At 46.0% G+C, this 14751-nt stretch overlaps 1 protein-coding gene across 4 annotated transcripts in view; it reads left to right on the top strand.

The window, feature by feature from the left end:
• The window catches only part of ABL1 (ABL proto-oncogene 1, non-receptor tyrosine kinase), an 84459-nt gene that overhangs the window by 43317 nt on the left and 26391 nt on the right, over positions 1 to 14751 (top strand). The window contains exon 1 of one of the 4 annotated variants that reach the window (XM_067308843.1): positions 6470 to 6574. The exons of 2 other annotated variants lie outside the window; for them this stretch is intronic. In XM_067308843.1, coding sequence (XP_067164944.1) covers positions 6490 to 6574 — 85 coding nt within the window. In that variant the 5' untranslated portion in view covers positions 6470 to 6489. Of the gene's footprint in view, positions 1 to 6469; positions 6575 to 14207; positions 14248 to 14751 lie in introns of those variants that run through there. One more of the 4 variants, XM_067308844.1, reaches the window with a different exon arrangement.

Below are 14751 nucleotides of genomic sequence, written 5' to 3'. Positions count from 1 at the left end.
TTATAATAAAGTGGAGTTTGTGTGATTTTGTGTCTGTAAAGTAAGCTTCTATTTTTATTGTATCTAAAAATGCAGGCAAAGAAGGCAGCATCTTGCAAGATGTTTCAACAAGCTCCTAATGGAAGAGGCCAACATTTTTTTCAGTAATTTGTGAAGAGCCCCTTCTGACTGGGATTTAACCTTGCAGGCTGTCAGTGCTTATACCGCAGCAGTTTTCTTTGGAGCTGACAACCCATCTTGCTTCCTTACAGGAGTACCATGAAGACAAGTCACCATTACAGGAACTTAGTCGTACCCTTGGTCTTGTTACTACCTTAAAAGTAAGGCTTCTGCCCCGTTGCTTGAGAGGAATTTCAAATAGTTTAACATCCCATGTCGGTAATCCCACCATTTTTGAACTGACTCCTTCAGACATGAAGATTGCAAATAGCAAACATCTGTTAAATCAAAGAGAAAAAACAACAAATGCGCATACTGTATTACAAAATCTTTTGTTTTTCAGTTGATGTGTACAGTGGACTTTTTGTAACCTGACTTTTTTTTTTCTTTTTTGTCCCTTCCTGTGAGAGTGGTACTGGCTAAGTCCAGGTGCCAGAATTGTTAATATTTCATTGCGTTTGCCGCTGTCTGTGCTCTTGCAGGGCACATCGCAATGTGCTAGATGGTTTCTGGAGGACAGAAAGCGCCTTTGCCCTCAGTGGTCACTAGCCTTTATTCAAACTGATGTGTGCATTATGTGTGTGTGTGTGTGGGGGGGGGTAGTAGCTATTCTAGGTGGTCAAAATAGTAGTAAGAGGCTGTTGGTTTTAATGTGTTGTTTTAACTAGCAGTCACGTAAGTTATTGTAAATAAGTCAGCTGAGCTTTGAGAAGGGCTTAAATGGAAAGGTAGAAGAAAGATTTCTATAAAAGTGTTTTGTACATGAACTGAAAGCAAAAGACGTTTTTAAGCAAGTTGGAAGAAAACAGACAATAGCAGCGTCAAAGCAGAAGAGATGGAGTGGGTGTGAAATAGGACGGTGCTGCACAAGTTCAGGAGTAGAGTTATGCAGTTCACCGCGGGCAAGCAGATTTATCCGGGCAGAGTAGTGCAAAACGTTTGAGCCTTGTTTGTTGGGGCGTGTGTTATTATGCCAGTGGTCCTACTGATCACCAAGGTGATGCTAATTTTAACAGAACCTAAATGTGCTGTTTTGATTGAGTCTTATGTATTATTGCCAGGAGATTGAAAAAGTGGGTACTCGCTGTGAGTTTTTCCATTAAAAGAGCCTCGGTTCTGCCTGCAAACTCTACTGCTGAACCCAAGAGTAAAATGCCTGGGAGGTGCATCAAGCCCTGTGTAATGTCTCTGTGATTGCCGGGCCCCTGGACGTTTCCCCTGATGTGATGCATTGGAGACCTGTAGACCTGCACACGCTAGTGCCCGCCTGTCTCAGGTTAAGTGAGTGGTAGCCAGGGGTTCTTCCATATCTGGGTGACTCGGGCTTTCTCCTTAGCTGTGTGAACAAACTTGGAAGGTTTTAATGGGCTAAGGAAGTCCTTTTATGTGAAAACAGGAAAAAAGATTTTCTCACCCTCTACCTGTTATGTGGCAAGCATTACTAATAAATCATGAACGTAATTGCCTTTTTGTGTAGTGCTGTTGCTGCTAAGCAAGCAGAAAATGTCCCAGTACCTTGAAAGACTTGTTTGCACTTGTAGCTGTGAGTTGCTACCAGCTGTCAGTGAGCAGTTATCAAAACTAAGAGGTGTTTGACTCAAGAGACAATTGTTTAAATCTGAGGTGGCTTTTGATGAGTTGGGTGTATGGTGAGCACTGCCTTTAATTGCCAATTTTAGACTCAGATTTTGCAGTGCTTTCTTTGCCTTACTGTACTAAGGCTCTCATTACTGAATACGCACTGCCCACTGAAGTTGTATTCATTGCAAACAGTTTTACAATTTTGACTTCATCACACAGAGTTTTGCACGTACCAAGAAGGTAGAGTACCTCAGTAGCTGGGATTTTAAAGCTGCTAGTTCTCTGTCAGATACATCAGTATCTTCCAAAAAATTTGGCCCATTGCATCTAAGAGTAGATGGAGATGTTTAATGAGGGAGTATCTGAGAACCCAAAAGAAAATCAGAATATGACAAAGCTGGCCCAGCCCCCATGGAAACAGGCAATATTGCATTTGCTGCGGGCTCAAAGCCCAGCCTGGTTACAGCTGTGTCAAGAGCACATGCTGTGGTCATTCATATATTTCAGCAAAGGTTTCTTTGATCATTTTCATATACACATATTTTTTAATCAGGTAATGATGTTAGAAGGTGTTACTCCACTATGCGAAGGATGTTATCAGAAGAGAGCTACGTAATATGGTAGTGTTCTGTGGCATGGACATATTTTTAATCATGAAGACAGTGACCTGTGAATGCCCAAAATCATGCCTATTAACCTTATTACTTAATAAGAAAAATGCATCTTACAAATGATGTGATTCTACTTTTTGTTGCTCCATAAACCCAGAGATAGCAAGTGCTTTACCCACCGTGGTGAGTTAGTCTTCTCTAGCACATCTGAGGAAGTCCTTGGCTGCATTTACAGAAGAGCAAGATAAGGCGCAGGTAATATGCAACTGTAAGCAAGAATCTGCTCTTCTTCTGACTCACTCTTTTACTCCTTTGCTTTAACTACTAGTTTGTGCTGCTTCTCCTTCAATAGACTTTTTTCATCCTGAGACAGCTGAATACGCCTACCAAAACTGCCCAGTGCTTGAGGTTTCAAATTCTGTTATCTTTCTGTGTATCACATGAGGATTTTAAAATGAGATTAAGCTTTGCTTTTAAATGGATGCGGAGCACTCAAGCTGTTTTTAATGTTATCACAGCAAAATTCACTCCAGCTGCTAACAGAGCGGATAATGCCAAAACTCACTTTCTGCTCATGGTGTCCAGTTCTTTCACTGCTGCTGTCGTGCATGTGTGTGATTGTTCTCGTTTGGAAAAAATTGTCCTCAAATGTGGCATAGCTAAGAAAGTAAGGAATAAAATAGCTGTCTGTTAGAAGAGGCTCAAATGTTAAGGCGATCTAAATAGATTTATGCTCTTGTGTGAGCATAAACAGTGCAGGCTAATGGCATCCTGGATTGCGCTGGATCCGCCAGGATGGCAGGGGCCGGAGCACGCGATGCCCGTGAGAGGCTGAGGGGGCCGGGTTCCCCCAACGCAGGGAAAAGAAAGCTAAGGAGATCTAATTGCTCTGTTCAGCTACCTCCCTGGTGGTTATGGAGAAGGTGGAGCCAGACTCTTCTCCGAGGTGCACAGCAAAAGGAGAAGCGACCGTTACAACTTGCAGCAAGGGAAACTGTTTCACGCTGCCCAGAGAAGCTGTGCTGGAAAAGGCCTGGAACAACGTGAGTTAACTTTAAAGATGGCCCTGCTTTAAGCAGGAGGTTGGACCAGAGACCTTTGGAGTCCACTTCCAGCCTAAGTTGTTTTGCCATTTTGTAACAGACTTAGCTAAAGGTTGCATCAGTCGCTGTGCAGTCCAAAAGTCTGCATGCTTTTCATGACTGATTTTATTCAAAGATGTGTATATGACAAACAAATGCAAAAGGGATTAATAAATGTCAGCCGTAAGGGTACAAAAGGGATTAATAAATGTCAGCCGTAAGGGTAGCAGAGTCTGTGTGACGCTACCAATTATTTCTGTATCGCCGATTCGTTTCATGGCACGCAGTAAACTAAGAAGGCATTTGCTCCAAAGTCCTTACAGCCTCGTTTGCCATGACACAAATGAGGAAATGTTGAAGGATGAAGTTTGTAGCAGAGGGACCACACAAGCTTGTTTGTGTGGAAAAATAAAGGGAATTAATTTAAGGGTTTATCTACACAGGGAGTTGTCCCAGGACAGCTCTTTGTGTTCAGCTCCGAGTGGATGCATTTCTTCTACGGTCAGATTCTTCGGCAAGTGGATTAATTTAATTGGAGTGAGGCATTCCTCTCCTGGAAGAGGAACCCCAGGAGTTCATCAGGAATGTAATCCCTATTAATTCTGCTGGCACTCATCGTATTAGCGTTAATCGTAATGGTTGGGTGCTGTTAATGGGGGGGTACCCTTCGTAATGCCAGTGTAATCTTACCGCAATTTTGCATTCCTACAGCTGCAGTTGAAAGAGAAGCAGGACAGAGATGCTTGTCACATGGAAAAGTAGCAGCATGCAAGATCTCTGATGTGCTCTTAAGATGTTATTTCATCCCAGTTCCCTAACGTGACACTGGGCCTAAACACGTGATGACTGAGCTCCTCTTGTGGTTTATATAACCTTTCTCCTCAAAATCTGCATTTAACTCCTCTTTTTTCGGTAGTGTTCTACACAATTAATTTGTTCAGCATCTTCTGAAGTTAGGTGGGCAGGGAACAAGCAGGCAGGTGTTGGTTTCTTTAGAAACTTTTCTGCGTCCAGAAAATAGAAATGCTCCCCCAGAAGTGGAGGGAGGAGGGGAGGGCCCGGGGTGAACTGCATCGTTGCATTACTTTCTGATGCGTGTGCAGAGGGCCGGGGTGGAGGGGTTGCATACCTAGCCTTGGCACTTCTCTGGACTGTTTAAATTCGAGCAAGTTTTTAAGTTCTCTGTTTCCCAGTTTGTCAAATGGGGATATCCACGTTCAACCATTTTTTTTTTTTTTGAGAAAAAAGGTGAAACCACTTTGAATATCATGTTGTCCTTACCGTAAATATTTCTCTGCTAGAAATGGTGTGGCTAGGGCCATTTAGGAAAAAATTGCAAATGCTCTTATTGCAGTTTAGTATGGGTTGAGAGCCTGATGGGTTTTTTTCCAAGCTGTCTTTAAAGAGTGCACCCCATGGATCGGAAGACTGAAGCAAAGTAATGCTGTAAAATAATGTTTGAAGAGTTTGAGCAGTGTTTGCTCTCTCAGATACATGGTCCTCAGATGCTGGAAACATGCAGAGTTTCCCCTGAAGTATTAAATGTTTGAAAACGTTGGAGGGCAAAAGAGCACTAGTTAGCCAGCAGCCTTGCCAAGATAAACTGTCAGAGGTGGAGGGAAGTTTTCAGGGACAAACCCAAAGATTCGCTGGTTTGTTGATCCTGCGTGTGACACGCCAATGTTCCACACGTTGCAGGGGCGCTTGCGATGTGTTTGGCTCCCGGCGCCGTTTTCCCAGCCCCTCTGCTCCGTACCCCGAATGAACTCTGTACCCTTGAGCACCTCTTGCTCCAAGGAGTAAAAGCACCCCATGATTTGGGAAATGCAGCATGAAAAGGAATTTTTAATGAGACAAGTGCAGTTGCGCACGCACTTAATTTTCTACCTGCTCTATAGAGCACCATAAATGATGGTTGTTTTAGAAAGGAGGCACAATAATGCTAGAAAGTAATTACATCAAAAATACAAAACTGGAGAGCAGTAAATAAGATGTAACCTTGAGAAACCTGCAAAAGAAAAGCAAAATTTATAGGGGGAAAGACTGCTTTTGGCCCCTTGGGTAACAGGAGTATGCAGCAAGTGTAAAGCATCAGTCGAGATGTGAATTTATGCGGTTGCAGTCATCACAGAGGTGCCAGAATTGCATCTTTGGGGCAAGGACCTCCAGCTCCCCAGCAGTTTGTGCTGTTCAGTGAGTGAGAATAGCCGTCGGGCTGCTTCTCTCGGTTGCAAGGCGTAGTGTTTAAACGGTTCCCGTAACAAACTGTAAAACAACATTCTTGGAAGAATCTGACTCCTGCGTTTATGAGCTTTAACATGGTTATGTGCAAAGCACCACCTACGACAAAGCCGCGGCGTGAAGAGCCAGCTCTGCCTTTCCTCCCCTCGCGCAGAAACGCCTCTCGCTTCCTTTCCCCCGCTCCCAAACCACGGCGGGTTTTTCCGGGCCAGGAAAACTTGTTGCTTTTCCTCCTCGTGGCTTTTGCGCCCGGCGTGCCGGAAGGCGCGGGGGGCCGCGCTGGCGGGCCGGCTGGGAGCAGGAGGGTTAAGGAGCGAGGGCGTTGCTGGCGGCCTGATGTCATGGAGGCAGGAGCAGGCGGCCGGGGCTGAAGGGGGCCCTTTGTTGGCAGCGGAGCCCCGGCGGCTCTGCCTGCGCTGAGGGACGGACGGACGGACGGGGAGGATGCGGGCAGCGACGGCAACCGGGGGCAGCCGCTGCGAGAAGTGACTCGTTCCAACTTGGTTGGCCGTTTTATTTTGTTGGCCTTTTTTTTTTTTTTTTTTTTTTTTTTTTTGATTTGTCTTTTCCCTCCCTCCCTCCCACAAAAAGAGTTGAGGAGAAGGGAAGATGGCTGGAGTTAACTCCCCGGGACAGGAGAGCCGGGCCCCGAGGGTTTTCCGCCTCTCGGGCTTGTTCTCTTAATGGTTTTAGAGTGCTGGATTTTTAAGTTTTTTTTTTTTCTTTAAACCGGATAATTTTGCGGCACGCAAGATCCTGAAGTGGGGGGGGGGGGGGGGAAGGCAGAACCGAAAGCTGAGGCCAAACTCTAACAAATGAAAATGTTGGAGATTTGCTTGAAATTGGTGGGCTGCAAGTCGAAGAAAGGCCTTTCCTCTTCCTCCAGCTGCTACTTGGAAGGTGAGTGGGGCGCGGGGCCGCCTCGGCTCCGGGGGGGCCGGCAGCCGGCAAACCCTTCTGCTAGGCCTCCGCTGCGCCGGGAACGCCGCCGCCTTGCGCGCTCGCCGTCCCAAACCAAAGTTTCTTTCCCTTTGCTTTCGAGCTGGCGCTGGGAGGGGGAGGCTTTTTGTTTCCCCGGGGAAACTACTGAGCTTAGGCTGTGCTCTCGCGTGGGGGGACACGCGGGAGCCCTGCGGTGCGCGGGCCTTCAAAACCAGGTGATTTTCATTAAGGACAGTATACAAAGGGAACACGGCTCTACCATTTATGGTTGTAAAATGTCAAGTGATCTTACTGCTGATCCAGTAAACAAAGCCATATCTTCGGGCCTCGGATTTATTTTTGCCCAGAGAAGGCTTTTGGAAGTGAAAGGACAGGATGGTAAAGCAACTCCGAGCTAAGGAAGGGAATTTAGATGGGTCCATCTGCTTGTTAAATACAGCAAAATATTTTCTGCATAGATTAGTCTATAGTCTCTTGGTTATCCCATGTTGCATTTCTTTTCCACAGGCATTCATGCAACTGGATTGACTAACACGATTGCTTTTTAAAGGTGAATTCCTGTGTCACACCCAGGATTATTTGTAGAAATTTGAATTTGAATTTATGCACGTGACTAAGGAGAGTTGAAAGCCTTGGTAGAGGCACCGAGTTAGGACTGGAGAGCTTCAGACTGAGGGCTTTTGCTTGGCCCCGATGCTCTGTATGACCTTGAGCGAGTTACTTAAACTTGGTGTGCCTCAGTTTCTCCTCCGTAAAATAGAGATTATAGTTCCTTTCATTCAGCTGTGGTGTTACTTGCTTCGCTAATACAGGTTGTTTTGGGCTGGCCCCCTCCCACCCTCCCCAAAGGGCAGTAGTCCTTCACGGCGCGTTTGCACAGCGAACGGTGCAATGCATTCTTCAACTTCTTTTGTGTTTCTGGATATTACTTCAGTGAAAATAATCTGCATGCCAGAAGTACTTTGCTAACTCATCAAATCAGAGGAAAGAAATGCAACCACCTGATTTAACTTGGCCTATCACAAGTAGCTGTTGCTCAACTCTCGAATATTCAGTGGAGAAATGTTCCTCATAAATTCATGGTTTAGGAATCTCAAAAACTACAAATGGCCTCGCACAACTAACCAGTCTGGCGAAATTTGTTATCAAGAGTCTGTATTTATAAGGTGCATTTAGTGGTTCTGAGTAATTTTCTATTGTCTAAAATCAAAAAGACAGTTACCAAAAGCACTCTTTTTTTTCCTTCTCTGTCCTTTACAATCCAAATCATGCTTATTTAAAAAATAGTTTGAGACCGCTAATGGGGGGGTGGATGCATATAAACAGTTTTGATCTTTCCTATGTGTATAGGATTGATTCCTTCTGTGAATTTTTAGATCTCTAAAACCTATATTTGTGGCATTTTCCTTCGATATAGTTCAAGGATGGTTGTGCTGCGTGTTTAGGAGAAGGTTTGAGCAATGCTGGGCCCCTTTTTGTTCAGCTGGATCTTTCAACCCAGCCCTTAGAGACTAGGCAGAGCGTTTCAGGGCCTCTCTGCCTGCAAAAGGGACTGCTAAAGGATGATGTTACAAGGGTGTTACCCTGACTGCTTTTGCAAATTTTCTCTTCTCTGTGTGTGTGTGTGTTACAACTCTGGTATAGAAATGGGCTGGACCCTTTTCCCCCTCCTCCTCCTCCCCATTTTGCAGTGCAGTTGCATAATAGGATTAGAGCACAGTTTCATTTGCTCCATACAGGCCGTATCAAGTTAACAACGTGATCCTAGACAAAATAGATACTGTGATATTTTTACCTTCAGTTTCTCTGAGATTATGGTTATTTCCTTATTTCCCATGATGGGATGGGAAATGAGCATTGAAACAACTTTTAAACAATCTCATGTCGAAGTAGCCCGGTCTTGGTTTCTCAGCTCAGCACAGGGCAAAACCTACGCCAGCATCCAAGTATCACGTTAAGGATGAGCAAACGCTGCAACTGCCACCTTCATGGTTCTCATTGCCCTGCTGTGGCAGTCAATTAGGATGTAGGCAGTTCAGGACCCACCATAACAGGCCAATTCTGTATCTCTTATAAAGCAGAGAGGAGTGAAAATCTGTACTCATCTGAAGGAAAAAAAAGTAGAGTTTTCTGACATTGCTTTCTGATGCTGAAGGGTCCCCTCGTGGTATGCCTAGACAGCTTTCTTATTAAAAATATTTGGAGATTGAAAGTGCTGTCGAGGATTCTTTAAATGAATACTGGGTGGCTTGACCCAAACTCACGTCCTCCAAGGTGAAAGTGAAAACTGTTTGCTTGTATTACACTTAGGAAAATGATGGATTTTTTTTTTCACGTGGATTTGGTAATTTTGGCAGGGTGTCAGGAGCTGCCTATCCTCCCTGAATCTTTACAGTCTTAATAAGGCTGGGCTGGCAAATCATGAGGAGGGGGCAAACTTGCATCAAGGGCTGCAAACTATGGACTGTTGCTCATGGATCCGTGTAGGCAATGTGTCCCAAGCGGTCCGGTCCCCTTCGACGCAGCACAGCCTCACTGAAGCTTCTGAAAAGATTAAGGAGATTATGGTGATATCATTGGAGGATTTAACTGTGCTCTTGTTATCTTAGTAATATGGGAAGCTTTTGAGGACACAAGGAGAAAGCTGAGAGTTTCTACTATAATAGACTCTGATACCTTTAAGATAGCTGCTTAGAGGATGAAAGGACCATTAGTTGCATGGAAGACCAGATGCAGCCAGTCAGATGCAATTTTGCCTAATTCAATTTCTTCTTTTGGTTTTCATGTGTTAACAAAAACACAGCAGTGTTTGCTTGGTAAATAGCATGGGACTGTAACAAAATCAAATCCATGTTTATTTTTAAACACATTCTTGAAAATATTCTGTTGAGGTTAGGTTTTATAGAAGAGGTCCAAAACCTTGATAGAAGGTTGACTGAGAAGCAGGCACGTGTAGGTGTATGTGTCTTTGGACCAATAACCATGTGTATATATATTTTTTTCACGGTGGTCCTGTTCTGAAAGACTTTAATGCTGTTAGTTTGCAGGAATGAGGATTGTTTGCATACGTGTTGTTGCAGCGTGCTTTGCTGGGTTCACATGGGCCTGCCTGCTTGCTGAAGGTCTAAGTGTAGTGTGTTAGTATTTTGCTGACTTGAGACCTTGAAGATTGTCTCAACTTGGTCAAAAATATTTTTTAACTGGTTCGAATGATTATTTAGATTCTCATTGATGTTTAAGCTGGACATTTTTTTGCTGTCACTTTTATTCCCACTAGTAAATATTATTTTTAAATGTGAAAGATCTGAACTTCTGTCATCTGCTTCTTCCTTTCTGCCTTTGCCAAACTGTGTAATTCCTCTCCCACTTCACACCAAGAAAGGGTAAAGAGTAGAAGGGAAGAGGCACAGCAAGTATTGCTGCCAATCTGATCTGGAAAACAGAACGTGTCCATGTCCCAAATAGGGGCTGAAATAGTCTTGCTGCCTTTTTGGGCTTGCTTTACCAGTGAAAAGCAGGAACCGTGTTTAAAACCTGTACATGTCCTCTTTACAGTGCGTGTTAGTAAAACCTTGCATTTTGTAAGGTAACTGAAATGATTGCTCAACTGCCCGCTGCTGGATTACGCGGATAGTCTCTCTTGGGACCATGTCCTGTTACCGTCACCATAGACTGGCCCAGGGGGGAGCAGCAGCCCGTAGCCATTGCCTCATCCTTGGAGAGTTTCTTTTCGTGCAGTTGGGCATGTTTCAAACCTGGTCCAGCTCTTGGCGATGCCAAAAACCTCTGTTCTGCTCCTAGTGTAACTGGGATCAGCAGGTAGCTCTACTGCAAATGTGTTTGGAAGAAGGAGCATGTTAAGTAGGTGTTGCAGCCTCCAGGGAAATGCTTTCTGTTTGTTTTCTTTCTTGTCCATTTTCTGCTCCTCACCTCCTGGCCTGTCATCCACCATCACTCAGAATTCTTGCTTTTATATGTATTTCTGGCTTCATAATGGCCTGCTATAGTTTTGCACTTGCTGCAGTGGTTTTTGCCTGTCCCATCCTTATTAAAAGTCTGGCTGATGGTGCTTGTTATCGTTTTCCATGGGTTGTGGCGAGGAAAGTATTATCATTTCATGCAAAGAGCTATAGCCCTCTTCAGACCTAAAACTGATCATCCACGGACATGTTCATACTGCCTCGAATAGTCTGGAGTTGCACTGGGGAAATGTAACTAAATCTCCGTGGGTCTTGTGTGGTGCTTTCCCTCCCAGGGGCTCAGAAATGGGCAAACCTCGCTACTTCTGTTGCATAAATAAGGAAACCTGAACAAAAATTTTAAGGTAAAGTTTTCAGAAACACACCAGTGTCATTGAAATTCAGTTAGATCCTAGCTACTGTTTTCCTCCTTCCTCTCCCAGAGGATCTAATCTAAGGTCGGGCAACAGTTCAGTAGCAGATTTGGGAATAAAATCCAAATTTCTGCTGTATCCACTACTCCACTCTTTGTATCTACAGCTAGGTTTAGCTAGTTGGAGAAAGATGATATTTACCATGTCGCTAAGGGATTAGATGCAGAATAAACTCAGTGAATGATTTCAAGTGGAGCTTGCAGATAATGTAGAAGTGAACTTATTCCTCTTCCCCTCTATTTCCCCCCCCCAAAAAAAAAAAAAAAAAAAAGCCAAACAACAGAATAATCTCTCTGAGAGCAGGAGAAGCCACCTCAGTAGGGGCACTTGGTGTCAGACAAGAGGAAACACTGTGGTTGCCGGTGAGGGCCTGTTTGTGCGTGGGCAAGGAAGCAGGTAGCCACAGGTGGCCTTTTCCCAGGGCGGATGCTGCTGGCTCTCCCTGAAAGGTGCCTGCAGGTGGGACCAGCCGTTGTTAGCGTTATTGGAGATTCGGGGCTGCTGCACTTGGCTCTGCAGCTCCTCGCAGTCGTTGCAAGCTGTGCTAGTTGGGCTTGCTGTGACATGGAATTTGCGCATATATTGGCATGAGCAGACATGGGTTTTAATTTTTAGAGTGCTGGGGGGGGGGGGGGGTTGTGAGTGTGCCCGAGGGGGTGTCGCCTGCCTGGGGGACGAAGGTGCCTTGCTCAGGAGGTGGAAACGCGAACAGAACCGGTTAGGCTGAGGGAGGCTGCATCTGGTTTTGCGGTTCTTTGTCCTTCTGGAGAAGTACATGATCCTTCAAACACGATTATTTGGCCTTTGGGCTGACTGTAATGAAGTGGGCTTTGCAAATAGTGGCCAAGAGCACAAACTGCAGCGTTAGCCTTTGCTGCAGAGGGTTATACGAGCCAGTGCCATGGAGCGGGTGCCAGGACAGGCTGAGCATGATCTCGCTAAGGGGGATGAGTCTGAAATAAAACATGAAACCATCCTTCTTTTTGGAAGGATCTGTTTTACAGATATATACATATATATAAAATATATATATATTTTTTTAATCCAGATTCCATCAGACATAGGGAATCTGTGAGTGGCCACTAAGGAAATCACTGCGCTATTCTATCATACATGCACAGGATTAGGAACACTTGAATGTATTAAATCTGCGTAGCTCTTCTGCCGTTTATCACAGCGTTCTTTTTTTCAGGGGGAGGGGAGAGTAGAGGGAATGCAAGGAAAGAGGGAAAACTCTGGACACAATTTGCCATACCTCCGAGGAGATTACTAAATGTATTCTGTGCTCCCTTGCTCGGAAAACCTCGTGGAAAAAATGCCAGCGCAGTTTGCAAGCCCACAGGATGTTTGTCCTGCAGGGAGACAGGAGGTCTCTCCCTTCCCGCGGGACTGCCCAGCCGGCAGCGGTGGGACTGGCTGTAGTGCTGTGCTCCTGCCTCTTTTCCAGCCCTGCACTTAAATTATGAAGGAAATCTGCTTGCTTTGGTCTAGACCAGAATTGTTCATATCCGAGACCTTTTTTGTGCGATCCCTAACGATGATTCATGGCCTGATGTAAACAGTAATTAGCAAGAGATAGTTACGCTTACGAAAGCTTTTAGTGTACAAACGTCAATATCTCCTGGTAAGAACTTAATTTAGCAGGGGAAAATTAAGAAATTCTTGTGCCAAATGCCTTCCTCAAAATAAAAGTTATTTGGAGTCTACTTTGAAGCCTCCACCTTAATTAAGAGCAGTCAGTCACTGAGGTGGCTTTAGTGGAGAGCTGAATTATGGCATCACCTTCGGACTCCTTCCAGGAATCAAGGTGTCATCCTGAGCATGGCATGATCGAAATAAAAAGCTACAGCCTTGATGGGACAAGGCAGAGGCCAAAGCGGATGCAGGGAAGGAAGGACGGCGCTGAGATACCAGGTTGCGTTACGCTCGCTTCTGCCTCATCACTGACCGAGGACACGTCCTGCAGGCCTGGCAGCAGGGTGACTTGCTAGGAGGAACCCAGCCCGCCGAATAGATCAGCAGTGCTCTAAAATTGTAATTACAGTCAATAGCAGGAGGTGGAGAAGCTACAGTGTGTAAAAGAAGCCCCTTGATATGTATGAAGGGCAATGTGTAATTCCTGCGCTAAAGAACTGTCATTTCTGGGCAAATGTGCTAGGGAATAACTCAAGGAAGGCTAAGTACTGCTGAGAGCTGGCTGGACACGGCACCCAGATGGACGGGTCCTGCCTGGTTCCCTTGCTTCATGGTTTTGTGTCCTGAATCCATTAATACCCTCCTCTGGGGGCCCAGACGTGTACAAGTGTGTTTTATCGCAGTCCACCAAGCTTCTGCTAGGCTCAAGTCACTACAATCCTGCTCTGTTATGCGCTTCTCCCGGTCGGCTCAGGGCCTCGTCCTTCCCTTCTGGCTGCCCTCTAAGCTCGCTACGGTCACCTGTTTTCCCCACCCTCTTTTTTCCGTTTGGTCTCCTACCCTTCGGAAGTGCTAGCCCTTCCCACAGAGTTAGGTCTTGCATCTCCTCACTGTAGCCTTCTGCTCGGGGCTGCTGCCGCGTGGCGCGTGTCTCCCGAGGGCTGCTCGGGGGGAAGCGCGCGGTACCGAGCCTGCCCGCGTGCTGCGGGCTTAGGGGGCAGCGCGTGCGGTTTTCCAGCTTGGCAATTCCCATCGAGTTCATGCAACAGCCCCGCTCTCGCGGGTCACTGGCTTTGCCGGCAGTCAGGGCTCGCAGGAGCGTCCGCGAGCAGATCCAGCCTCCCCGGCCTCCGCGCCCCGGCTTGGGGGCGGCTGCAGCGTTCGACGCAGCGTCGTCTCGCGGGCTGACACCGAGCGCGGCGGGAGGGATCCCGGCGGCGCTGCTGGCTTTGCTCCCGCGGGCGGGCACGAGTGAGCAGGGCTTCGCGGGGCCGCGGTGGCCTCGCCGCTGGAGCGGAGCCTGCCTTGGATTTCCTGCCTTCCTGTTGAATCAGGCCCCAGCGGGGGAGGCGTTTTCCTTCCTCACCGAGGCCGCGGGACGTCCCACCGCGTAGCCTGGCCTGTTTTGCACCATATATGGGGGAGAGCATCACCGTGTCGCTTGCACAACGTCAGTGGGATCTGCTACTCGGAGCTCTTTTGCTGTCTGTCTGTTCCAGGTGTTTACGGGTGATGTAACTCCCTGGCGTATCTCCAGCCACTGCAGCGCCCTGTGTTTGATAAGGGAGCTTAATGGGCTTGACAGGATCAAAGCGTTTGCATGGTAAAATGATTATGGCTTAATTTTCTGAAAGTGGCTTTTCTGTTTCTTTCTTGCATTGTCCTTCTCGAAGCAAAGCCAGAGTATTAAACTGTATTCTCATGCAGAAAACGGGAGGGGAAAGCAAGGTTTCAGATGTGTTTTTGAAAAAGGAAAAAAAAAATTGCACTGTAGTATGACCACTGGAATAACTTATAAAGCAGTATTATTTGGCTTCTCTGATTCACTGTATAAATATATCTCCCTACAGATATGGTTTGGCTAGGAAAACAGGCCTAACAGTGTGTACACTTGCTTTTTTGCTCTCTGCCCACACATGTGATCTTACCTTTTCCAAAGAATACAGTAGTCCTCATGTCCATTAATAATCACACGGAAAGCCTTTACCAGCTGGTGATCTCACCAACACATCCAAGACGCCAGCTTGTCTGTTGATCAATAGTGGCGCTTTTACTGCCAAAGCTTAGAAAATAATCAGATTTATTATTGTTTTGGGGTGTTTTTTTT

This window comes from Apteryx mantelli, chromosome 21 (assembly GCF_036417845.1).
Source record: "Apteryx mantelli isolate bAptMan1 chromosome 21, bAptMan1.hap1, whole genome shotgun sequence".
Lineage (NCBI taxonomy): Eukaryota > Metazoa > Chordata > Aves > Apterygiformes > Apterygidae > Apteryx > Apteryx mantelli.
This window is presented reverse-complemented; position numbering and strand designations above follow the sequence as displayed.